This window comes from Herpailurus yagouaroundi, unplaced genomic scaffold, assembly GCF_014898765.1.
Source record: "Herpailurus yagouaroundi ecotype Mexico unplaced genomic scaffold, PumYag 213, whole genome shotgun sequence".
Taxonomy (NCBI): Eukaryota; Metazoa; Chordata; class Mammalia; order Carnivora; family Felidae; genus Herpailurus; species Herpailurus yagouaroundi.
This window is the reverse complement of record NW_024412444.1, coordinates 3,732,994-3,759,262: the sequence shown is the minus strand read 5'-3', so window position 1 is coordinate 3,759,262 and position 26,269 is coordinate 3,732,994. Positions and strand designations below refer to the sequence as shown.

Sequence of the window (26,269 nt, the reverse complement as noted above, 5' to 3'; positions counted from 1 at the left end):
TTATTATTATTATTATTATTATTTATTATCATGAAGAAGTTAACAATATTTATCTTTAGTTCTCTTTTCTCCTTTCAAAATAGTCCTGTGATAGGATACTAAATTTATTTTAAAGATGAGGGACCTGAGGATCAAGAAGGTTAAATGTCTCCTGACCTTCGTTCAGGGTTATTTTTATTAGTTTTTATTAGTTGATGCCTATTATTTTGCTTTTTGTTTTCACTTTCCTTCATGGGGAGCTCCAGATGCTGCTGCTGCCACTTGTTATCATCACAAATATAAACTATTAAGTAGGGAACTAGTCCCTTTGAATCCAGTGGATGAGCCATACTGTCAGAGATAAGGCAGATCTGTGCTGCACGCAGCTGGGCTCAAATCTTGGTGATCTGCCACGGCTGCCGGTTGGCTCTGGTATCTTAGAAGACAGCACTGGGGGGAAGAGGTAGACAAGAGACTCACAGGTTCTCCTGGTTCATTTCCACCCAGAATCCTAAATCCAAATCCAGTCTCTTTTCTCCAGAGAAAGATGTCCTGTTCCTGGTAATCTGGAACTGCAGAGAAGAAAGAAAGAAGAGGGAGGTTATTTCTATGATAAAAGGAATCCTGCTCTAAAGGTGAACATAGAAGACCAATCCTGATGGTGCTTGAGCAGATGACAGCTTTCCGACACAAGAGTAGGAAGCAAAATAATCTGGATGGATGAAATAATGGAGGACACTGGGCAGAAATCAGTAGGGGGACAGGTCACTGGGCCCTACGTTTTTTCAAAGGACTAATCACTGTTTGATAATTCCTAATCAAGCCCAAGCTATTATCCTGGACTAAGCCAGAAGTCAGTGTTGACCACTGCCTTTGGTATTATTGTCAGAAAAATTAAGTAAATTAAAATCATTATGTGTGGGACCACAAAGTGGGTGCCTGTGTCTGAGACGAGAGCTCATGCCAAGCCACAGTGACCATTGAAACCGAAGCTCGCTCTGAGAATTTAGAAGTCCTAGTAAGTCATCTGATGTCATACCAAGTAGAGGATGAAAGAAAACAGCTTGAGTCAAAGAGTTTTCACTTAAAAAAAAGTCACTTCTTTCTCCCTTTATCAAGATGTGCAATCCAATCATCTGATTTGTTAGATCATTTTTGCCAAAAGTTACTCTTGAACGTCCTAATATGTCCAGTTTTGCAAAGTTTGCTATGATTTCAGTAGTACTACCCAAAAGTAGCTGGCCTCCGATATTCTCAACATGAATGATGACTACAAAAGTGTTCTGTATCAATTTTTCATGTTTTCTCCACTAGAATGGCTGCTTTACTCCAGAATTTGCCTATAATATTTTAAAATTATAAGTATTAACTTATTATCCAATAACTTGATATTTTACTCTTAAAACTCATTAATGGCCCAAGCTTTAAAATAAAAATTCTCATTTATTAAAAGAAAAATAACTTCTGTAAGACAATACCCACTGTATGTGAAAGTGTTCTATATACCACTGTGTTACTTAACGAACGTAATAAAAAATTATTTCTATTTAATTCTTTGTTAGTATTTTAATGTATACAAGTGTATTTTGTGATCTTTAAATGACATATCTTTTATTTAAGGGAAAAAAATGGTTTGGTGGCAGTGAATCCTAAAGGAAACTTTCAAATACTGTCCTACATACTTTCTGGCTTGTTTAAGAAGTAGGGTTTTGGGTTGAAGGAGTGCGTAGGCCTGAGGGTTTAATTCTCATCTTCAGTTTTGTACAGTGGGGAGGGGAGAATTCAAGTTGGCAAGAGATGTCCCTTTTTAGTGACTCACCCAATCGCTTCGAACGTACACTCAATGAATACGCCGAGAGAGAAGAAACTAAATGGACAGGTAAGTACCAGTCAGAGAATTTGGAGTCCAATATTTTTGCCTGAGCTATCTTAATACGATGGGCTTTTGTTGGTGCTTTATGCCCAATGCTTTTTTATTATAATTGTGGAGGCTAAGCTACAAGCCTCCATGGAATACGCAGTTAAGCTACATCATAGGACTCCCATAAACACAATTTGAGAATGATATTTTCTTGAGCATGCTAAGGTAACAGTATTTTCTTTCTGTTCGAGTAGCTGCCGAAAGGGTATTTGTTCTAATAGCCTCATTGAAACAACAAATTAAATCAGGTTGGGTCTCCGTCTTGGGTTCACTCAAGCAGGAGGATTATTTCCAAAATAGACCATGGGTGCTTTGCAGCCAGCACACGGTTGCTGGCAGAGTCTGCCTTAAGTCTGCTGAGCCCTTTGTCAACAAGGGAAGGATCTCTGCAGAGACTTCAGCCTACGCCCATTTTTCTCGGCATCACTGAACACAAGAACACTTGCCCCTCCTCCACTAGCACCAAATGTAGCAAGTTTCTGCCTTCATTGACTCATTTAGGTTTGTTACTACGGTATGGGTGGTTGTGGCCAAAAGACTTAGGCTTATCATACAGTTTAGTCCATAGGAAAAAAAGCATTTGTGTCTCTCTGAGAATCAGCGGTAAAGTGGCAAATTTGTTGCAAGAGCTTCCTGTTGAAAAGGAAGATGGCCAAAGACACCAAAGACGTTGAAGATGCCAGTGATGAGCTAGGAAAACACAGACACCAACACGATACATCAACACAGACAAGTTACAGAGAAAGTCTTTTGGCACTTTGACTTTGGCATTTTCACCATTACACTCTCCCATCAACCACACTCCACGTACCCAAATAGCTGACTTCGGTGATAAATTAGTCATGAACTGTGTTACAGAATTTCTCTCTTTTGTGTTCTCGGCTGCCACTTCTGCCCAGGGGCACTGAGGTTTCTAATCCCTGCCCCAAAATGGTTTGCTCTCCTCTTTATTTCAGGCAGATTTTAGAAGAATTAAGTTTTTAGGAGGCAGCAGGGAGGAATTATCTTTCTGATATTGATATCACCCCTCCTTTTTTTTTTTTTTTTTTTTTGTTGAGTAAGGCTGAATCAAAAAAGAACTAAGAAAACTTTGTCCGGTTTTTCTCCTTTTTAAGCCCTTGCACGGGGGGCAATGTCAGCAGTTACCTCCTTTGGTGATGCCAGCGACAACTCAATAAAGCAGTCAAAAGACTTCCTTTGATAATTACAAAGAATGGAGTCACTAGGTTTGCAGAGAAACCCCCTGGTGTCTCCATTGCTACAGACACACATTTCCAGACTTGGATAAAATGTGCCCATCACTTTTTATTTCATCTTGTCTTTGGTCTGTGCTTGGTCAACAAGAGTGCCATCACCCTTCCATTCATGGCAGTTCTCTTTCTTCCCTCCCTTGTCTGAGGTTTCCCCCAGCCCCCGAGACCAATGGCAACATCAAACAGTATGAATAATAATGGAGAAATAAAAGTTTTCAGGGGATCCTTACTCTGACATTCTCCAAAACTCGTGGAACTGACTTCTCTTTCTCTTTCACCCTTGCTCAATCCCGATGCAGGCGAAGGTGACATAGCTGGAATATTAATTTCACAATTTTGCAAAGCTTAATGTATGTGCTTTCGCTTAGTTCATTTTAATTTAGTTGTGATTGATAAGGAACGTGCAGTTAAGCTTTCACAGTAAAGGTCATGGCTGCTATGGATTTTAAAAGACTACAATTTGATTCTGTGGGTTTTTTCTTCTTTTTTTTCATGGTGCTTTTCTTGTCAAAAGCTGGTATTTACAGTTGTTCCATGGAGAATTTCACAGAAAAAAAACATTACCATCCCCGACGGTTCACATTTAATTATACCTTAAAGTACACATTCTCGTATGACTTTGTTTTAATCATGTCATGAACTTCAAGTTTGTCTAAACCCTGATTTCCTTTTGAAAAAAAAAATTAATTTACTTTTGTTACTGCCACGCCACAGCATTTATTTTGAAAAGTATCAGATTCCCAATGGAATTCATTCTTGTAGTAATACCTGTTCAGATGAATTCTAGGCAGTTCAACCAGAGTAGCCTTTTATTTAGAGTCAAAAATCATCAGATCTGGCCAAGATTGGAACAGAACACAAATAAGAGCTGAAATAACACCTCTTGAAATCTGGAAGTACAACCAAGCTCCTTAAACTCACTACAGTAAAGGATCCCCGTGACCAATTCCAACCTGCGAGCATGTTTCTCCTGAATAGGACAGGTTTACAACATTGGTACAACAGCTCTGACTTTTTTCTTTCCAAACTATTTTATGAACAGAGACTGTTGCACTTTCAAGCTTTAGACTTCCTTTCGTACACACGAGATACTAGCTTGTCTTCCTGAACATTCGCTAGTCACACTCTATCAGTATCATTTTTAAAGCCATGTGAGCAATGGACATGTTACTAGAGAAAATACAAAGCAGGCCACGTGGCTTTTAAAGGACTTCCATACTTGACTTTGTTTTTAATTAAACATTTAAGCCCTTCAAAGGGATTTATTAACACATCCGCAACTCAGATTGATTCGTTTTGACACTGGTGTTTTGACAGATGGCCCTATCAGGAATACACTACTTTGTACAGCATTTAGACCACGTGAAGGAATCTGATCAGAGACTGTGTAAATCTTCACCCTGTCCTTCAGAATAAAATGAAACAGAAGGAAAATTTATCTTCCAAATAAAAAGGATAACATGGGTCCAAGGAAAGTGTTCTTCCTGACTTCAAGTTCCCCGTTTTTCTTGGAGAATTTTGTTCATTTTAATATGTTTTGGGGGGAGGGGCAGGGAATCACATCTAACAAGGCTACATGCTGTATTTTTTTTTCCTCTGAAAGACAAGATAAAAAACAATCTAAGGTAATGGGAGAAATGGATCTGGGATAAAGCAAAACACTGATTAAAAGACAAGATTGATGTAGGTTCATTTGCAGGTACTGTGAAAAGAAGAAAATCTGTGACAGACCCTGAATAATTACCATGGGGGGTGGGGAGTCTCATCATTACTCTCATTGAGTGGTGAGGAAGAAATCCATGTGAATCTTAACATCAATTAAGTTGTTACGATCACTCAATTATGGAGCCTCCAATCACCCAAAAAGAAATTGATTCTCATTTATGCTGCTAGATCCTATTCCTTAGATGTTATAGAAAGCAGAGCCAAAACTGGCACCATTCCAAATATTTCGGTCTGACAGCCGCCTGAATAATTTTGACGCTTAAGTAAGCTAGCTGGCTGTGTGGTAAGAGTACATATTTTACTTTTTTTTTTTTTTTTCCTGGTTAAAAACTTCCTGGGAAATTTGATGAGACACTAAATTCTTAAGAAATTTTGCTTCCCCCAAGGTGAACATGGAATTTGAGCTGGTGTCTCCTATTAAATGGGTACATTAGTCGTCTGTCAATCTGCCATGCCCCAGCAGCACTGCAGAACACGACTTCTTTTATCACTGAAAGATTCGTCCATGAGAAATTCAGTCATAAATGTGTACTGTATGGAGAAAAGCAGGGGCTTGGTCAATAAAGCAATATGTCAACATCAGCCGAAGGTGGGCCATTGATTGGAGGAGCCACATGGTTAGAGGGAAGTGTGAAGAGAATGTGAAAGTATTCCTCTTTGGAAAACATTTGTTCGATGAAATCACTACAACGAGTGAGAAGACAGAGTGAGGACAGACCCCGGGTTCATACGTACCAACTAATGCTTACAAGGGATGTTCCAAATGGAACTTCATTTCCTCTGGCCTGGCCTCAGGGATACTCTAGGGGGTCTTTCTAGACCAGGGACTAAATAAATTCCTTCTCAGATTATCTGGCTTTTGTCAGCATAGGGAACCCTTGGCCAAAACGCCTTATTTCGTGTCCCACACTATTGGAGTAAGAACGCAATGCTATTTCTCCCTTGACGAAGGAAAGACTAGAGTGACCCTGAGGGACTTCCAAAATTTGGTAATCGTCAAGACTCCAGACTTGCCTTGTGCCCCCTAACTGCTGAATTTCACCCAGGAGGGTGGCCAACTATCCTTCTCAGATGGGGATGCTGGCCTCCCCTGCCCTGTTTTGTTTGGGTCACAGAGGAATCACTCCAGCCAGCAGAGGAAAGGCTTCAGAGCCAAGTCTGAGTGGGTGGGCAAGAGGCTGGAGCCTTGGGCGCTTTGCCCGAGAAGCAACCACAGCTGTGGCTATCAACAAAACTTGTCTGGGGCTGGAGGGGGTGGGGGGGGGGGTGTCAGTCACAAAGAGGATGGACAGAATGAGTCTCTCCTCGCCTCCAATTTTAATCAGACCCTTCCCCAGACTACGCCTCCTCTCTCATTAAACATTCTCGCCCACCCCACAGCCTGATGGGAAAATGCTCCTGTCGACTCCTTCCGGGCTGCTGCATCCTGACCAGTCGTCCTCACGAGAAAATGTCACTTAAGAGCAACTTCCAAAACAGGGGGTCAGTCTGTATCCTCTAAGATTAGGGCGCCTTAGGGGCTTTCACTGATAATGGCAGGATTATTATGTTTCGTGAACAGTGTTTGGAATCATTTCATAATGAAAAGAAATAAAACACAAAGGCACTATTAAGGGCATTAAGAGCCAAAAAGTGACGGATGGATGCCGTCACCAGTTCACATTTATCGAAAAGGTGAAGCCAAAGGAACACACATGACCACAGTATAAATAATTAAAGCACAAACCACTCACTGTGGGTTTTTTTTTCCTTCCCTTTTTAAGGGGAATGTTTAAAAAGGCTGGTAATGGTAAAAAAAAAAAAAAAAAAAAAAAAAAATTACCAGTATTCTTAAAAAAACTAGGAGACCGCTAAGAAAGCATTTAATTTCTTCTCATTACTCCTGCAATCCAAACCAATCGTATTTACGTTCTATGGTACATCAGAGCTGTTTCTCAAGAACAAGGCCACGGTCTCTGCACGGGCAAGAGTTAACGAGACAGCAGCTCTTACCTGCCACCTCTTCTAAGTGAAGGGAAAAATAAATCCATTTTTATCCAAGCCCTTTATTTGACCACCATCCATATCAAGCCCTCCCCGAACTGCACACATAATGGATCCTCCATGAACACCCAGCAAATTCCATCACTACTCCGAGAAGCTTTCGCCTCTCACCTTGATTTACCTCTCCTCTGTGTACACACTGAAAATCTATTTTCAAGAAGCCTCAGGAGACGGTTGAAGCCTTGGGGAGGGGGCTCGGGAAGACAGGGGCCAGGGTGCTACTCACGTCGGTTTTCATACATGCTCCTGGACTGGGCCCAGATTTTAAAAGGATCTGGTTTTTTCTGCCCAGAGCTGTCGGTTTGATCTGGAGTTGGGGCCTCTGCAGGTGGGTACTCGGGGAGCACCTGTGTGCTGTGGCTTGGGGAGGCCGTGTGCAGGCTCCGGTGGCTGGAAACACTGTGCTGAGAACTATTCTGGCTGTCTTTTCTTTCCAGTGGTTGCTGAAAGCAAGCGAGTGAGAGAAGCAAGAAGAGAATTGTTATTGGCTCTCTGAGTGGGTGTTTCCATCAGCTTGTTTTTGTTCAGCACGTCTGCGCACACATATGTAAATACGTCAACAACATTTGGGTTTCCATCTTTCTCCAGCTAGTGCTGCATGCAGATAAATCCCCAGGTGATTGGCAGACAGAGAGAGGGGCGGGCCAGATGGGAAGACATAATCACAAACCATATTGCTCTCTGGGCTGCAGCAGAAAACAAATCCAATTTCCATCATAGGTTCCCAGCTAAGACCCTGGGTGCATGTTTTACAAGATGTATCAGTTTAGCATCCTCATTTTTGTGGCTGCTGTTTTAGAAGGTCCCAGGGCAAGCCGTGAAGTGGGGAGACCTTAGGATATTGTGGTAACTATCTAGGTGAGGGAGGATGATGGCTTGGACCAGGGTAATGTGGCAGAGATGGGGACGAGTAGGTTGTATGCAAGGTGTGAGAGAAGGGAATCAAGGACGGCTTCAAAGTTGAGGGTCTGATCCAACTGCAAGACTCAAGTAGCCTCTTACTGATATGGCGGCGATAAGGGGGAAGATTATTTGGGTCTGTGCAGTTAGAAGTAAGAGTTCAGTTCTGGGCTTGTAAATTTGAGCTATGAGACATGCATCTGGACGTGTCCTATAAGCAACTGGATCCATGACTTTGAAATTCAGGGGAGAGATACGAGATGTATCACTTCAACATCAGCAATTTTTGGACAAAACATGTGACACAAAATACCATGAGGGATTTAAATGTAAGGCTATAACAGCCAGAGTAAATACAATCAGGGCTAAAAATGTTCCTGGGGACTTCCCATTTTGCATCTTTCAATAATAAAATGCCCCACTTTTACCTTTTGCCATTAGTTCTTCAACACTGTAAGGAAGAGATCAGACCTTTTAAAAAATCATGCCTAGCGTTATATGTGCACTGGTACTTATAAGCATATAAGTAGTTATCATATGAAGAGCTACCAGAATTCTTAGCTACTCAATTTTGTAGGAGTCACCTTTCACCTCTTTACCTCCTGACACTGCTGTTGCTTAAAAAACCAAGATCAGACTTTCTTTTTTTTCAACGTTTATTTATTTTTGGGATAGAGAGAGACAGAGCATGAACGGGGGAGGGGCAGAGAGAGAGGGAGACACAGAATCGGAAACAGGCTCCAGGCTCTGAGCCGTCAGCCCAGAGCCCGACGCGGGGCTCGAACTCCCGGGCCGCGAGATCGTGACCTGGCTGAAGTCGGACGCTCAACCGACTGCGCCACCCAGGAGCCCCATGATCAGACTTTCTATATGGGTTGACCTCAGGAGGTCAGCCTTGTTAGATCTGCAACCTGTCCAAAGTCCAAGCAGCATTCAAAAGGAAAGAGTTTCATTAAATTTCAATAGAATAAGCAGGTTTCTGTGCTTTGAAACCTGCTCAGCAAAAGACCCTTCCCATTTTATGAAATGCTCTTTGTTTGAATGGTGATTGAACAGAGAGCAAAACCTAGTGGGAAGAAAAATACCTGGCAGGAAATGAAATCACTTCAGTTCTTATTTCCTTGAATAAAAGATGGTGGTAAGCCCCGGTGTTCAGTTTCCCCCATTCAAAATACAAATTCTGGAATCCTGCCTCTCACTTAATAGATGCTATGTCCCTATACTTATCTGCTTAAAAGCACCGTAACGGGGCAGAGGACAGGAAGGGGTATCTCTGTCCTCTCTTATGGGACCTGTATAGCTTGTGCTAGTTAATTGGTTTCCTAAGATCTTTTGACCCAGAGCATTTCAGTTCCCTAAAGTTCCATGTAGCATCACAATCTTCCCCTTGGTCTTACAATCAAACCTATCAAAACCTTCCTCCCTCTCTCCCCAGGTATCCGTCACCTTTCATTCCCCATCTTCATGGAAATGTTCAAGTTCCCTTTCATCTCAGTCTCAGGTCCCTTTACGCCCTCCCCTTTGAGTCTTCGCTTCGATATCGGTATCTGAAGAAAGTCCCAGAAAGGCAGAAACTTCATCTACCCTTGACTGATACAGATTACAGGTCTCAATATGGATTTTGGCAAGGATTCAAAGGTGAGGAGATGGGCATGTATTTGATGAAGGCAAGACAGAGCACTTAAAATTATATCTGGTGTGCCTGCGGGAGAAATTTGAGGCCCACATTCTACACTAGCAAAGAGGTCTTGGTAAATAAAACCCTGAGAGGCTCAGTTCACTCAGACTCCGGGGGACAACGTATATACTCTGGTGAAGGTGAGAGGAGAGCACACTGAGATCTGGGCAGGGACAACTACCGCCGTCCCCCCATATCGACACCGTTCCCTTGTGAGGATGAAGTGTTCAGCTCAGACCTACATGGATCCGAGTTCCAGAGATGTGGAATAAAACCTGGTTTTCCGGCTTCTAACAGTCCTTCCCGACAGCACCTGCGGCTCCTGGGACCAGCTATCTGATTTCTGCCCTCCTAGAACCTCAGTGGCTGCCTTCTTGCCTCCCTGGGGAGACATGCTTGAAGACTTCAAGTCAGAAAATGTTAACGGCCAACACACCCTTTCACGTTTATTTATTTTTGAGAGACAGAGCCAGAGCGCAAGCGGGGGAGGGGCAGAGGGAGAAGGAGACAAGAATCAGGCAGGCTCCAGGCTCTGAGCTGTCAGCACAGAGCTTGACGCGGGACTTGAACCCGCAGACCACAAGATTGTGACCTGAGCCGAAGTTGGATGCTTAACCGACTGAGCCACTCAGACGCCCCATCTGCTTTTTATAAGGTATAGATAATGCTTGTTATAATCAAGACAAAATTTAAAGCTATTTTCATCTTGAAGTAAACCTTGGTAAGGAGAATTAATGCAGCTGTTACTTTTTATATTTTGGTCGTGCTTTATTTTTGTTCTCAGGAAAGGAGGAAAAGCGTATTTTAAATATAAAAGGAAGTAATTCCACAGATTAAGGACCTCTGGAGTTCACCCTAAGAACCACATCCCCTCGTTCAAATGCCCACCGTCTCTGGGTCCCTCAAATAGTAGCAAATGCCAGAATGTGGGACTGGTCTATTGGCACTAAATTCATTTCACAGTTAACGTCAGTCTCTGATCCCCGAATCTTCAGGATCCTTTGGGTCAAGACGATGCTTCACAAAGCCTCACTGGGACCTAAAGTGAGCTGCCCTGCAGGGTTACCTGAGGGAAAGGTCACAGTCTTCTTTCCCAGGGTTCCTTTGTAGTCCCTGGAACCCCAACGTAACCTCTGCCGCTCACCCCCTCCTTCTGAACTGGAGAAAAATTTCTTTCTGGCAACCTTGCCCTACTGACAGAATCTGCTAACGGGCTGGCCTTTTCTCCTGCAGAGAATGCACATGTGTTTTTACACACATGCCCACAAGATCATGTGCACAGGTTGTGTCTGCCGTCTTGCGGCTTCCCGAGACCCTCAGATGGATGTAACAAATCCCTGACACGGAGGACCTGGAAATCTCAGGTTTGACTGAAGAACGGCTTTGCCATTACCACGGTGTGCAAACAAAGTCCACCAGAAAAGGCTTGGGCCATTTTTCAAATTTTAACACCCTTTCTCACCTCCCAACAAATGTCTGACTCCGGTCCAATTTAATACGAAATGACAGAATGTGGAATGAGTTTGTAAAACTGTCTCTGGGGGCGCCTGGGTGGCTCAGTCGGTTGGGCGTCCGACTTCTGTCAGGTCATGATCTCGCGGTCCGTGGGTTCGAGCCCCGCGTCGGGCTCTGTGCTGACAGCTCAGAGCCTGGAGCCTGCTTCGGATTCTGTGTCTCCCTCTCTCTCTGACCCTCCCCCGTTCATGCTCTGTCTCTCTCTGTCTCAAAAATAAATAAACGTTAAAAAAAATTTTTTTAATAATAAAACTATCTCTGAAACTGCATCTCTGCATCCCTTTTAAATGCCACCTAAACCCTGTCCCTAAATTTGGCAAACAGAAGTAAATAAAGCATCATCCTAAGAACACGCTCAAAAAAAACTACGTCACCACTTAAAGCTATCACTAGATGACATATTCTAACCCACGCTAATGGGCTAATGCACAACATTCTGGAAGCTGTTTAGATTTTCCTCTGATAAGATTTAACCTCGCCTTATGTTTCTTTTCAAGTTCAATTATGCAAACCACTTGATTTGAAGATATAGTCTGTATTCAATATCTTGGTAGTCTAATTTTTTTGAAGCTATATGCTCTGTGTGTATGTGCTAGAGTTCAAAATATGCCTTCTTCCCTTCTGTGGGCATGCTAATTAGCTTTCATGTTGCCTTTTATCTGATCAGAGCCCAGAACTGTCCAGGAGAAAAGTCATGTTTATGTATCTCTCAAATTAAAGTCAACTTGTACCTCTACAGCCACCCGGAATTACCTCTCAGCAAAGACCTGGGGCATGAGAACAAATTCACTTCTGAACTAGTTATAGCACAGGATCAGACTTGCATCTGGTGGGATTGTCTTTCTCCTCATTTTTCTAGGTGAGAAACTGGCCCCAAGAGATCTATCTGTAGCTCAAGAGACATTTCAAGTCTGTTCTTCGATGCATACCAGCACCACGTGACGAGCTAGCACGCAAAGGCAAGACCATCCAGACCAAGCCCTTGTACGTAGCTACCCACAATGCATATTGACATGCATTACAGTTCACTCATCCAATAAGTACACACAGGACACTTGCTGTGAGCCAGATTCTCAGGCATAAATGTGCAAAGGGAGATAGTACCTAAACTCTTAGAATTGATGCTCGTATCTAGGTGTGTGTGTGTGTGTGTGTGTGTGTGTGTGTGTGTGTGTGTGTGTTGATGGACATTAATCACGTAAACCTAACAGTTTGATACCGACATCCTGCATTGTCCTGTGGGTAGGTGGTAGGGAGAGACTTCTGGAAAAACAGCCCATTAATGGGAACAGTATGTGCTACGTTTTCAAAGCAAAAACGAGCTTGGGCTGTCTGAAGAAGAGAGAGAACGTAGTGGGACACAGCAAGGGAGTGGGATGGCCTCAGATATGCTTGGAGACCAGATACTGCAAGGACCCTGAGGGGTGCTTTAAAGAGTTTGGGTTTCATTCTTAGTTCAGAGAAGAAGAAATCTAATCAGGAATTTAAAGCAGGGATGTGCCAGAACCCAAATGACTTATAGGGAGTTTGGTCTGGCTACTGAGGGGTGACTAGGTTGGTGTGGACAGGAGTAAAAGCAGAGAGGAGAGGCTATCGTGTATTCTACGTGAGAGATCCAAGGTGGTTTACACTACAGAATAGCAGTAATGAAGGGGAGGGGGAAAAAGTGAGGTCAAAGACATTTTGGTCCCAGATTCAACAGGCGTTGCAGAATGGAGGGCAGGGAAGAGGAACAGGAGGGGAGGACATCTTGGAACCACGGATATTCACCTCCCAGGTCTCCAGCTTGAGCGACTAGTTGGAAAGATGTACCACATACTGGGATGGGTATTTCCAAAGCCCGCTCTTGTCACTGTTCTGATTATTTGGGAAGGAAGATTTTTATCTTTAAATCTCGTATCGGTTGACTAGGAAGAAAGAAATGGGCTCGATTTTCAAAGCTCCACAAAAGTCCTTGGCCACACACTACCCACACACACTTGTGTCATAAGGTCTTTTAAAATAAAATTGTACCAACCTCCCTAGAACAAATGATTCCCTAACTACTGACAGGCCAGGGCAATTGGGAAGATGCAATGGTTTTTATAAATGGAAACAGGAAAAAAAAAAAATCAACTCGTCAGTATTTCACAAAATGATTTCAAAACGAAGGTACTTATAAAGTGAGCTGAAAATATTTGCTCAGAAGAGTAAATGAATACAGACAGCACTTAGGAGCTTAAATGATGAAAAGAATTCATGTGGCTTAAAGATGACAAATCGATCCATTTTAAAGCAAAATTATTTACAGTTCACTTATCTGCCAAGACTGAAGGCCACTGCAGTGATTTACATGGACAACAGGAAAAACTCCAAGTGCTGATGAGATATTAGGCCAATGTCGTTAAAGGTTGCGCAAAAATCAGAGACTCAAATACAAGCCAAAGCAGAGGATGGTCTTTCTCTTTGTCTCTTTCTTTTTTTTTTTTTTTTTTTTTTTTTTTTTTTTTAAAAAATTTTTTTTTTCAACGTTTATTTATTTTTGGGACAGAGAGAGACAGAGCATGAACGGGGGAGGGGCAGAGAGAGAGGGAGACACAGAATCGGAAACAGGCTCCAGGCTCTGAGCCATCAGCCCAGAGCCCGACGCGGGGCTCGAACTCACGGGCCGCGAGATGGTGACCTGGCTGAAGTCGGACGCTTAACCGACTGCGCCACCCAGGCGCCCCTTTGTCTCTTTCTTTTATCATTTACGAGTCTAAGTCAAATAATCTCTTCCAAAAAGGCAGATGAGAGGAGTTAATGGAGAAGAAAAGGAAAGTATCGATCGGATATGAAAACGAATTTTGGTTCACATGGAATGTTTGGAAGATACAAAAGCAAAGTCTACCTTCTAGGCTCCGAGGGGTTGAGGGAGTGCGTCGCTGAGAGAAGGTGAGGGACAAGGAGACTTACATGAGCAACCCTAATCCTTCTTCCTTCTACTACTCACTGCTTTGTGGCTCTGGGAAGTTAAGACAACCAGGAGAGTTTGAAAACCAGGCAGGATACATAAAACTGGGTGATTCTGGCTGGGGTCACTCACTGGGTATATTACCTGAGAGATCTCTCTCTCTCTCTCTCTCTCTCTCATCTCTTAACAACTGGTCATCAGCAGTATCCCTAGGGTCTCTTCCAAGGGAAAGGAGCCGAGGACAATGGACCAGAAACCTGTCACTACTGCTTCCTTTCAGCTTGCTGCCTTCGCTGCACTTTGTTGAACAGACTTCCTTGGTCTCTCTGACATTTCGTGTTCCCTGTATGAAAACTTGATGGGAAGTTTTTTAGTAACTGGGGAAGTTTTGTCTTCTTTATGAATATGGTATGCTTTCTTTGATCGGACAATAACAGTTACATAAATAAGGCTTCCTGTATTGCTCAGGCTGCTGGGGAACTCAGAAAAATTCCACAGCTCAATCACAGCATCTCAGCCCTGGGTCCTTGCTGGGGCTTTGTAAGGACTATTTAACTTAGGAGGTTGCAATTAAGAGCTGAGTGATTTTCATTATGTGGGTACTTGGTTCTAGATTATCTTTCTGCTTTTTTTTTTTTTTTTTTTAACTTGGGAAGGTTTCTGCCTTTATGCCCCATGAGTAGGATTCATGCAGATCTGCCTGTTTATGTGACTATTGTTTCTCTCTCCCTAGTTGCCTGAGGGCAGGAGTGTTTTCTGGTTTAGATCCTGTTGTATGCTGGCACTGGGTCTGGCATACAGAAGAACCTCAATAAACACAGGCTGAGGCAACAAATGCAGACAATTTTTGGTGATTTGTGACAATGAATCTTTTTTCTGAAAGGAGGAATCAAAACATTATGTGTTTGCAAGCCCCGCCAAGAAAGGCACAGGACCAACCTATTTACCATAGTATTTCCAGTGCCTCACACCAAACCTGACACTTACTAGGTTCTTGATACTAATTGCTAAATAAATGGATAGATGGACGGATAGTTGGGGGATGAGCGCATAAAAGATAAACGCATGGACAGATGCATGGATGGGTTACACGGACAGATGGACAGATGAAGGAAGGGAGAAAGGGAAGTCACAGCTGGGAAACGAACTAGTGAGAAAACAAAAGTGAATACTGACTTAAAATTCGGGGTGTGATGTGGTATTTAGAGTTTTAAATTCATTTTTTTAAGTTTACCTATTTATTTTTTTAGTAATCTGTACACCCAATGTGGGGCTCGAACTCACAATGCCGAGATCAAGAGTCATGAGCTCTACGTACCGACTGAGCCAGCGAGGCACCCCTAGAGTTTTAAAGTCTTACAAAATCCTTGAGCATGATTCAGAACAAGAGTCTCAGTTAAGTAGGTTTCCAGTCAGGATGATTAAATTGGGTCTCACAATCAGTTCTCCAGTGAGGTCTAAAACCTGACAGCAAATATGTCTTATTTTTTTCTCTGCCATGTGGCAAAAAAATTCCTGATGTTATGGTATTAACATCCAGGTATTAAATGAATAACAATTTATTAAGGCACTGCCATTGTTCCCAGTGTGCAGAACCCATAAGCTTAACATTTAAACTAAATCTAGTAGGTGAAACTGCTTATTAAGACTAAGCTAGAGACACTGCCCAGGAGGGAAAACAAGATCAAAAAGTCCTTTTGTTCTAATAAAAACCCAACTAATTAATTATTGAAAACATTAAAAAAAAAAAAAAGGTATGAGGGCAAAAGGAAGCTGTCAGTCACATGAGTGAGCCAACAATGTCAGAAGACTCTAGAACAGAGAAAAAACATGGTCCCGGGTGAAGACCGTATATTCACAGAGCTAATGGTACATCTCAGCATGTTATAACCTGGCACAATCCGCGTGCATTCATTACTTATCTTGCACAACTGACCCTGTCTGCTATTATGTGCCTGGCTTTCTGGAACCATGACATCCAGCTTCCCCATGGATTCCCTTCGACCCCACCAGAAAAATCCCATCATCATCTGTCTCTCTGGCAGGACCTCATCAAAATTCTAACTGGGGAAGGGAAACAGCTCTCAACCCACCTGTACAGAGCTCCCACGGATCACAGATGTTAGCAATGCTCTACTGGCAATGGCAGACCTTGGCTGATTGTTCCCAAATTTTGTACAGCAGCTGCCAGAGTGTGCCAGCAATGCTGTGAAAACCATCATCCCTGTCCTGGCACAGAAACCAGGTAAGGACAAGCCCCAGGCCGGGGGCTTGTTCTTTTCTAACCCGGCAACACACCAGGCTCTTAGCTTGTGGTAATTAAGAGCCAGCAGACTGTGGGCAAAGCAGTTAAGAACGCTTTTTTTCCTAGGAATGCAGCCGGAGTAATTGGCTTGCTGCTTGCTAATGACACGGCTTCTACAAAAATAAACTGTCATAGGGAATTCTCTTAACTGACTTGGTGAAAACAGGCTCTATACCTGTTTGATATGCTTTGAGTTCGGCAGTGAATTCCAAAACACTTTGGGGAAGAAACGATGCAAATGAAATCCACAACATCCTTTTGCAAAGTAAGTTTAAATGGGATGCAAAACCAAAAAAAACACCTTACTCCTTGATGTCATGCTCCCTGGGCAGACCTGCTATATCTCCCCCCCAGTATGCTCCTCGTTAAGACTCCATTCCATGTGGGGTGTGCAAATTAATTCCGTGCATCACGGAAAACGCTTGCGGGTGGGGGAGAAAAAAGGATGGCTAACTCAAGCTCATGAGACACATCTTTCGGATTTACTTCTATTTTTCTGAAGGCTGAATAGGTTTCTGACTATGACCTGGGGATCAGGACACACATGTGCCATGTGCATGCACGTGCACACACACACGCGCGCGCGCGCGCTCCTGAGCATTGGCATCTCTGTGGTTCCGATGTGCACACCTACCAGCGCTTTTCAGCTTCAACATTAACACAGACTGACAAGGGAGGCAGCCCGAAGTCACATGTTGTAGACACCACAGCACCGTGCCACTGGAAGCACATCAATTATTGCAGGCTTTTCTCTTTGGACAACTTAGGAGTGGAGCTTAAGAATGCAAGAAGCTTCTTTGCTCACCTCCTTAATAAACTTCTGCCTCTCGCCGCCAGGCTTGGAGACAGGTGGAAAGAATTCCACTGCAGCCCCGTCCGCTGCAAAGTTTTAAAGGCTCTCCTTTCCCGGATGGCAGAAAGCCGTAAATCTTCCCTCCCCCGAATACTCTAAGCCACATGGAAGTACCCCTCTTTACCCAAATGTTAATGAATCGGGAAGCTTCCTTCTCCTGGATCAATTTCATAGGCATCCTAGGTCCAGATTTTGAGTTTTTAAGTAGCATTTTAATTTGTTGTCAGTGCCCTGGGAACAGAAGCTGACACCACCAAGCACAACACCATAGCCTCTAAGCTATTAGCTAACATGTCAACTAGGTAATGCATCTTCAGGGAAACCAGATTAGAAAGGACAGCAAAACATTGATTTTTTTTTTTTTAAAGAATCCTATACCTGCAGCATAATGCTGCTAAAGCTAGCAAAACAACAAAGGACATTTCGACAGCAAGGAAATGTCTTATTCTCAATGCTGGGGCAGCGAACAGGGTTGCATGTGAGCGTGGATATATATACAGGGCAAAGCAATTCTTCAAACCTGCAGGCTTTTTAATTTTGTAAATAATTCATCAGCCAATGCATAAGAAAGCTCAAGGAGAGAATCTGCCCATGTGAACGGATGGAAACACCAGTTAAGGGCAACCTTACCCAGAAAGCAGGTGGAGCTCTCCCCCACCCCCCTCCCAAAGGAAACAATAGCATTTGTATCAAGTTAAAACACCTGAGAAAGTCCTCCATTTGAATGCGAGTCGTGATGCATTTATAGAGAAGATTCCAAACATGCATTCTTTAACCTGGCTCCTGCAGCCTGCCCACAAATCACTAGACAGTTAAAGACAAACCCAAACACCTTCTATACCAAACAGACCCTCAGAACTTAATCAAATGAGCCGGAGCTACCGTCTCCCCCATCTACTCTAAAACACGTTACGTGAAGTCAAACCAGACGGCGTCCCTTCCCACCACCAGCCCCCACCCCCCGGCAAACAAGAATCAAGTAACTGACAAGTCCTTACCGACTTTGGGCTCTTCTTGGGAACTGGCAACCCTGGAAAAAATGCAACAAGGAGGGAAGAGGGGGAAAAAATCATTAGCATATAAATGTTACCTTTTCCTTAAAGAACAATCCCCAGGTGTTTCATGGCAACCTAGCCATCTGCAGAGTTATGTCAGATTTCTCCCCAGCATCGGAGTTACCAGGCTGTTCATATCGAATCAAAGCAGAGGGAGGAGGAGAGGGAGAGGCAGGAGATCTATCTGCATTAGCTATGCTGGCTTGTACTGCAGCAGCCTGGAGGCTGGGAAAAGAAATTCACAGACCTCAGCGGCCTGGGAAATTGAACACTTGGACAGAATCTCAAATGCTCTTCTGGATTAAGAGAGACTTAACTTACAATTAAGTCCAGGATATTTCCTTTCCCCACGATCCACTTGTCAATTGAAGCGGACCAATCAGGACAGAGGAAGGGGTATATATTTAGTTGCAGAGGAGTACATGGTTAAAATTAAATTTTTCTTTCTTTCTTTTTTTTGGGTCGTTTCTTTCCTTTCCTCCCTCCCTCCTCCGCCCCCCACCGCCTTTCAGGAGAGGAAATGCCTTCTTTATTTGGATGAGCTGAACACCAAAACAAAGACGGATGGATGTTCTTTTGCCAGCAGAGAACACAAATTTAACTTGCTGTAGGACCCCCTCCGGACCATGGGCACACCTCTCCCTGCATGTCAGTCAACCAAGCACACTCCTATTTAGCTTGTTGGAAAGGACACTAGCTGGGGCCAGATCTTCAAGAGAAAAGCAGATTGTTGGGGGAGTGAATGAGAAAATTTCATGGAGCTGAGAGAAGATGATAATGGATAAAGAAAAAAGGCAGAAGAGAAAAAGGTATTCACTGATCCTAGCTGGCTCTTCCAGAACCCCGTCTTTCACGGGAGGGTGAGAGCTGGAAGAGGCTGGTGATTGCTGCACACTTCTAGAAAAGTCAGCAGCGATTAGGGGCAGACATGTGGGAAACCTGCCAACAGGAGAGTGAAGCAAAGGAGGGCTAGAATGAAAAATAAAAGCATAGAACGGTGTTTCAAAGGTAATCATTTCTGCAAGCTGTCCTCTCATTTTTTATCTATTTTTCATTTTTGGTTTGAGCAAGGGATAGAATGCAAAATGCAGATTCCATCTGTACTGGGCACAAAAGATAGACTTCTGATCTGATGATTTTGCACTGGAAACTTCAACCTTTTTTAGAAAACGATCCCCGTGTAGTGTGATGATTTCAATGCTTTGGGAAGTGACTTGTCAAACCATGAGCTGTGCTAAGTTCAGCACAAGTAACACGAGGCAACAGAAGTGGATGAGTAGGAGGAAGCCAGCAGAGGAGCACTGCTCATGTGCCCACTGCAAGTGAGGCATGGCTTCTCATGGATTACTTGTCCCCAAAGGCATTGGGGACGCTTCTGGCAAGGCTCATCACGTCATCACCAAAACGAGGTCATCACGGCCCGGCCGAGTGGTTCTCAGACTTCCAAGTACATAAGGAGACCGTACAGACTTTTACAAATGCAGAACCCTGGGTCCCACCCCCAAGGGCCGGGGAATCTGCACTGTAAACAAATCTTCCAGGAGATTCCGATGCAGGAGGTCTGAGGACCACATTTAAGAAGACTGGGAGACGGTGGAAAGAGGAGGACTCTTTCAGGTCCAGCGAGATCGCGCAGGCAGACCTTCGTGAAGCTGGCTTTAGAGCTGTCCATGCTTCAGCGTCTCAGTTTACGAAATGGAGATAGCAAGGTTCACTTCACAGGATGATGATACTTAAAGAGACAAAACATTTTAAAGCCTCACACCTGGCGTAGAGGAGGCCTCTCAAATGTCAACCCCTTCACCGGCCTTTGAGAATTTACACCGTTCAGGAAGGACGTGCTTATGGTTATCTTCCTCCCGCCTAGGAAAGGTCATCTGCCTAACCTGTTAAAGTCTAAAAAATATTGCAGGGGAACTATTTTACCTGTGGATGAGAATAACTGTGCTGGGTAATCTGGTTGGGTCCCTATTCTTTAAAAAATTATGAAGTGCTTTTATTTGTTCATTAATGTGATTCCCTTAAGGAATTTTATTCAGTTATATTCGTGTTGGTCATTGCACACACTTCAAAAGTATATAATATTGCATCTTTGCACTCAGATTTTTTTCCCTAATTCTGACTGACCTTCTTCGTTAACTGCAAGATGCAACATTTCACTGTAGCTAGCTTTCCACCAGACTTGTCTTCACACAAGATCCCAGTGACTCTCTATAAAAATGTGTCAAGAATCTCCAACGAGGTAGGAGGAGTCCGGGAAAGTGGCTTTGATCCGTACTCTGCTAATCATTTATAAAACCGACCATCTTAAATTCCTGGTCTCTGAAGAGTTCGTGTATAAAATAAAGGGTACTTTTCTTTCCCTATCATACAGAAACACACGCTGAAAGTGCAGGTATATACAAGGATGCTCACTGCAGCAGGGGTGGCATAAAAGAAACCTGGAAAGGACCGGAGGTTCTAAAGAAACTGTGGAACAGCGCACCTATAGGGCAGTCTGCAGAGGTTAAAAGCAGTGAGCTTTTTCTCTGAGTAGCATGGATGGGCTCCAAGACACGATGCTGAATGCAAGCAGCATGCTGCAGAACGGCCGGTACAGGAGGAGGCCGGTGTCAAATATACCCAAACAAAGGCACGGTGTCCGCATTCCACAACTGTCCACACAAGACTCGTCACTGGGGTGTTTCTGGTGGGCAAGGAGGGGCTGGGATCGGAGGGGCTAGGTGAGGCCAACCTAGCCTTCATCTAGAATTCTTCATCAAGAACCTTCATCAAGAATACCATATTCATAATCTTGCTGAGGCAATAAAACATTTATTTAAACATGAACATTAATTAATTAATGGCCCTTCCATTAAGTGTACAAAACCATCCAGTCTGAAGCAAACTGGGGTAATAGTTATAGTCCTGTTTCCTCTGAGGAAGCCCTCCGTGCAACATCCCAAAATATCCCAGCTCAACTGACCCTACAAGTTGTATTTTACAACAAAGAAGAAAAAGTATTAATTTAGAGAGGAATTTGTTCCTCTTTGCTACCTTGTTTTTCAAAAGCTACACCTTTCACAGGAGCCAAAGTTGGCCCTAAATTAGTATTCAGAAAGTCAAAAATCGAGAGACTCACTTGAGTGCTTTTTAAAAAAGAAATCAAGGATTTGCTTTAAGTCCACATAGTCATTAAATCTTAAAATCTAATGAATATGAATGCGGGAACAAAGCTCCTGATTACAATTTATAATATATTTTAGCCAAAACTACTCAGATGGTTTGAAAACAGCTGGGAGACCTCATCAGAAAATACTCAAAAAAGGCCACCCTTTGGCAGAATTTTCCAAGACCTAGAAAGCACACGATGTGGTTCTTATCAAGTGAGAGCTGAGTGCGGGCCATCCCACACTGGATGGGCGACAGAAAGCAGCGTGATCCCACGCTTCACAGCCCAACGGTGGTTTTCCCAGGACAAATCGCACTTTGTGTTCCCAGGGGCAATCGTGTCACCTACTACATGTGAGGTATGGGAAGAAACAGCACCTGTCTTAATGGGCTCACCTGCTCCCTTCAGGGAAAAGAAGGGAGATTTTGAGAAGAGGCAGAAGGAAGAGTCTACCAATGGCACCATCTGCTCTTAGAGCCGAGAAGGTGGCAAATGCTATTTCAAAGGGGTCCCAGAAAACTTTTACGGGGAAGCATACATTCAAAGTGTGAGTCTAAGTGTGATTTATACAAGTGAGAAAAGTGGGACCTGAATTTCCAAAGTTCCCTATGAAAAAGGAAATGTCCTTTTGGAGAAACCAAATGGCACATTCTCTGTTAGTGACTGGAATCTGACCAAATAACACGAAGAGAACGCTTTCCTTTTAAATACCAAGACCATAAAGCACGTTACTGAACACGTTCGCATACAACTAAATGGCAAATGTTATTCTTGGTGAAATTTTATAACGGTTGTATGCAAAAATTGGTAGCAAAAAGCAAAAACATAACAGAATACATATGCATTTGGAAACAAAGACTAGAAGGTTACATGCCAAAACTGTGTGTTCTTTGGCTCACGGTTTTATTACCTATTTTAGGATCTTCTACAAGCAAAGCTTTACTTATTTATGAACACACACGTACACGCAGATGAATACCACAATAAACAAAAGCCTACATTGCCTTTTTAAGTAAGATGAATATACCAAATTTCAGAACATTTTACTGCACTCTTAAATCTCAAGAGCCATCATTCACCTCTAGAGCCTTCAAGAATTGCTTACTTTCCCCCAAATTAATATATACGTACACAGTTTCTTGAGGCACCCTGTTGAGATTAAGACTTGCGTTTATCCTGTGGACTAAATGGACATAGGGAAGATGTCGATAGCTCAGCTACTCTTCCATGGGAAGCCAAACATTAGTCATTCACTGCCCTTTTGGCACCGAGATGATCAAGCCTGAATTGTGGCAAAGAAATCAGACTTTCTTGGACCTAACTTCCTCCAGGCTAAAGGAAGTGACAATGTCAACCAACCTCACCGACTGAAAGAACAAAGAAAAAATCATGCAAAAGGCTTTGAAAGTGTGAATCGTAAAGTCACTGTCATAAGCAAAGTGGATCTACAAGTGACAAAAATGTACTATGCTATTAATTTATATTGTTTTTATTGTGATAGCCAATCCAGTGTGCACTTGGTCTCTAGATGTGAGCGTTTTAATGGAAACATTTTGGTTTCCTCCTTTGCATTCTAGCACATACTAATGTGCTAGAACATGTCCTAGAACATAGGGGATTCTTTAAAGTTTTGCATCGCAAAATGGGTGACTGAAAACAGCACTGGTGTTGAATCAGGTAACGAATGCAATGTTCAAGGAGCAGGGGGACTGTTACATATAGTGAAAAAGAGAGAGAGAAAGAGAGCGGGAGAGAGACTGATTGATTGATTGAGGCAATCAGGTGGTTAGTTCATGGAGACCACTGAAAGCCACGGAAAAGACGACTGTGAGAATTTGGTCTGGAGCTACTCTTATATTCCAAAAACAGAATAGACTACTCCTGAGCACATTTTCATCTCAGACCCCACTATCTTTTTTATTCTAAAACACATCAATTGGGGTGCCTGGGTGGCTTAGTTGGTTAAGCATCCAACTTCAGGTTATGGTCTCACAGTTTGTGAGTTTGAGCCCCGCGTCGGGCTTTGTGCTGACAACTCAGAACCTGGCGCCTGCTTCGGATTTTGAGTCTCCCTCTCTCTCTGCCCCTCACCTGCTTTCTCTCTCTCTCTCTCTCTCTCTCTCTCTCTCTCTCTCTCTCAAAAATAAAGAAAACATTAAAAAAAGTTAAAAGACATCAACATGTATTCCCAAATGCCAAACTTGAAAATTATAGCTGACTTTACCCCCAATAAACTCATCATTAAGAGTGAGCATTAACTGGGGCGCCTGGATGGTGCAGTCGGTTAAGCGTCTGACTTCAGCCAGGTCACGATCTCGCGGTCGGTGAGTTCGAGCCCCGCGTCGGGCTCTGGGCTGATGGCTCGGAGCCTGGAGCCTGTTTCCGATTCTGTGTCTCCCTCTCTCTCTGCCCCTCCCCCGTTCATGCTCTGTCTCTCTCTGTCCCAAAAATAAATAAAAACGTTGAAAAAAAAAAAAAAGAGTGCGCATTAAGGAAATAATCAGAGAGGCTCACAAAGATTTACGTGTATCTAAAAGGATGTTCAACACAGTATTATTTAAAGAAGATAAAAATTGGAAACGACTCCTAAGAACAGGGGACTGAGCAAACACATTGTTTTATCAACAAGATTATGAATCCATTAAAAATGGGTCCAGTGAAGAACATTTAGTGATGTGGAAAAGTAGTAATGATACAAGATGTTAAAATCAGGATAAAACTGTACACAGAATATAAGCTCATTGTAAAAATAGGTATATGCATGCATCACACACACATCACACATCCAAAGACTACAAGAACATGTATTAAAATACTGTTTCTGAATTCTAGAATTAGTAAGTTATTCATATTGCTTTGAGTCTTTCCCAAGTTTTCCAGATTTTACACACAATGACAAGTATAAACAGAGAAGCATTATTCAGTGAGTTTGGACAATGATATGTGTTTATTCACTTTAGTGCACCGCTAGGTTAAAAATTACCTGGAGTTTCTTCTAGCTCTCTATTGGCTCAAGGACTACCATTTCTACTCAAGTGGCTGTGTTACAAATTACTGGGCCATGGCCTTGACTGAAAATAGGATAAAAAAGCTGTTAGAGCCTCTCTGAAGCAAAGCTGCATAGAAGCAAATAATTTTGCTTATCATTTCCAGTAGTCTCTGAAATCTTGACCAGTAACCTTGATAAGCCAATTCTCCTGGGTTCTTTGAACCCCAGGTTAAGTCACCTTGTCCAAGCACATGTGTATGGTGTTAGATGCACTCCTGGAGTGAGGATGACTTCTGCTAAGTTTGTGCCTCTAATAAGGAACAGTGTATATAAAATACTTTATCTGCAAATAGAAAGGATAATGAGAAGGAAGGATCAAGCAGAAAGAGAAAACTTTCAGTGCATGTTTCTTCTTCTTTCTCGGGAAGAGCTAAAGGGCACATGGAAAAATTTTTTCAGGAGAGAAACTCCATTAAAGGACTTTGCAGAGCACTAATATTTATCAGCAAAATTGCTGCTACATGAAAGAACAAAGAATCTGGTAGGGTAATGCTTTTATTGAGGGGGGGAGGCAGTATGAGGACGGATCAAAACACTCAGAGTTGCATGAAGTACCAAGATGGAGGCGTGCAGGAAGGAAAGAGTGAGAAAATCTGTGATTTCCTCAGCTAGGCAGAATTGATCATTACTTCGCAGCAAATCACAGACTTTAAATAACTAACATTAATGGCTAGTAACCCATGTTTAGAGAGCCATCTGCATCATCTCGGCCAACTAGTTTTTTTGTTTGGTTGGTTTGCTTAATACAAAACACATAAACCAGGGGGCACCTGGGTGGCTCAGTCAGTTAAGCATCCGACTCTTGATTTCGGCTCAGGTCATGATCTCGTGGTTTGTGATATCAAGCCCCACGTTGGGCTCTGCGCTGACAGCGTGGAGCCTGCTTGGGGTTCTCTCTCTCCTTCTCTTTCTGCCACCCACCCCCCTGCTTATGCTCTCTCTCAAAACAAATAGACATTAAAAAAAAAAAGGGGGCGCCTGGGTGGCGCAGTCGGTTAAGCGTCCGACTTCAGCCAGGTCACGATCTCGCGGTCCGTGAGTTCGAGCCCCGCGTCAGGCTCTGGGCTGATGGCTCAGAGCCTGGAGCCTGTTTCCGATTCTGTGTCTCCCTCTCTCTCTGCCCCTCCCCTGTTCATGCTCTGTCTCTCTCTGTCCCAAGAATAAACGTTGAAAAAAAAATTTTTTTTTTTAAAAAAAAGGTATAAACCAGGATTACATTTAAACTGCACTCACCCTACCGGTAAAATGCTGAGGGAAGAAAACTGCAAAAGATAGGTACACTCAGCTTAACTTTTTCCACTGGAGGTAGGAAAGGAATTCACTCCCTCATGTAACCAAACTGTGCTAAGGGCCTGCTTTGGCCAAGAGCTGGAGATGAATTAAAGCAACGAATAAGATCTTTTACAAGGTCCTGTTTTCATAGGGCTCACATTACGTGGGGGAAGGGAGAATATACATAACCTAGCAAATAATTTCAGAGGGATAGTTTTGGTGATGAAAAAGAAGCAGGATGATGGAAGAGCCAATACCTGAGCTTGGAAGGAACCGTCCACGTGACTGTTCACCCATGCAAGATTTACTGAGTTCTGCCATATGCCTACCGAAGCATTACGAGAGAGATAAAGGTAAATCAGACATGGCTCTGACCTGGACGAGTTCATAGTCTGTCTTAAAAAAAAAAAAAAATGGGGCGCCTGGCTCAGTCAGTTAAGCAGCCGACTTCGGCCCAGGTCATGATCTCGCGTCCGTGAGTTTGAGCCCCGCGTCAGGCTCTGTGCTGACAGCTCAGAGCCTGGAGCCTGTTTCAGATTCTGTGTCTCCCTCTCTCTGACCCTCCCCCATTCATGCTTTGTCTCTCTCTGTCTCAAAAATAAATAAACGCTAAAAAAAAAAAAAAAAAAAAAAAAAAA

At 43.1% G+C, this 26,269-nt stretch overlaps 1 protein-coding gene across 16 annotated transcripts in view; it reads right to left on the bottom strand.

Moving 5' to 3' along the window:
• Positions 1 to 26,269, bottom strand: part of MAGI1 (membrane associated guanylate kinase, WW and PDZ domain containing 1) — a 643,266-nt gene that overhangs the window by 26,650 nt on the left and 590,347 nt on the right. For 12 of the 16 annotated variants that reach the window (XM_040454512.1, XM_040454513.1, XM_040454515.1 and 9 more), the window contains 4 exons: positions 18,103 to 18,134; positions 7,148 to 7,364; positions 3,384 to 3,467; positions 460 to 551 (listed from right to left, as the gene is read on the bottom strand). In XM_040454512.1, coding sequence (XP_040310446.1) covers positions 460 to 551; positions 3,384 to 3,467; positions 7,148 to 7,364; positions 18,103 to 18,134 — 425 coding nt within the window. The remainder of the gene's footprint in view (positions 1 to 459; positions 552 to 3,383; positions 3,468 to 7,147; positions 7,365 to 18,102; positions 18,135 to 26,269) is intronic. The other 4 variants (XM_040454510.1, XM_040454511.1, XM_040454517.1 and 1 more) reach the window with 1 other exon arrangement.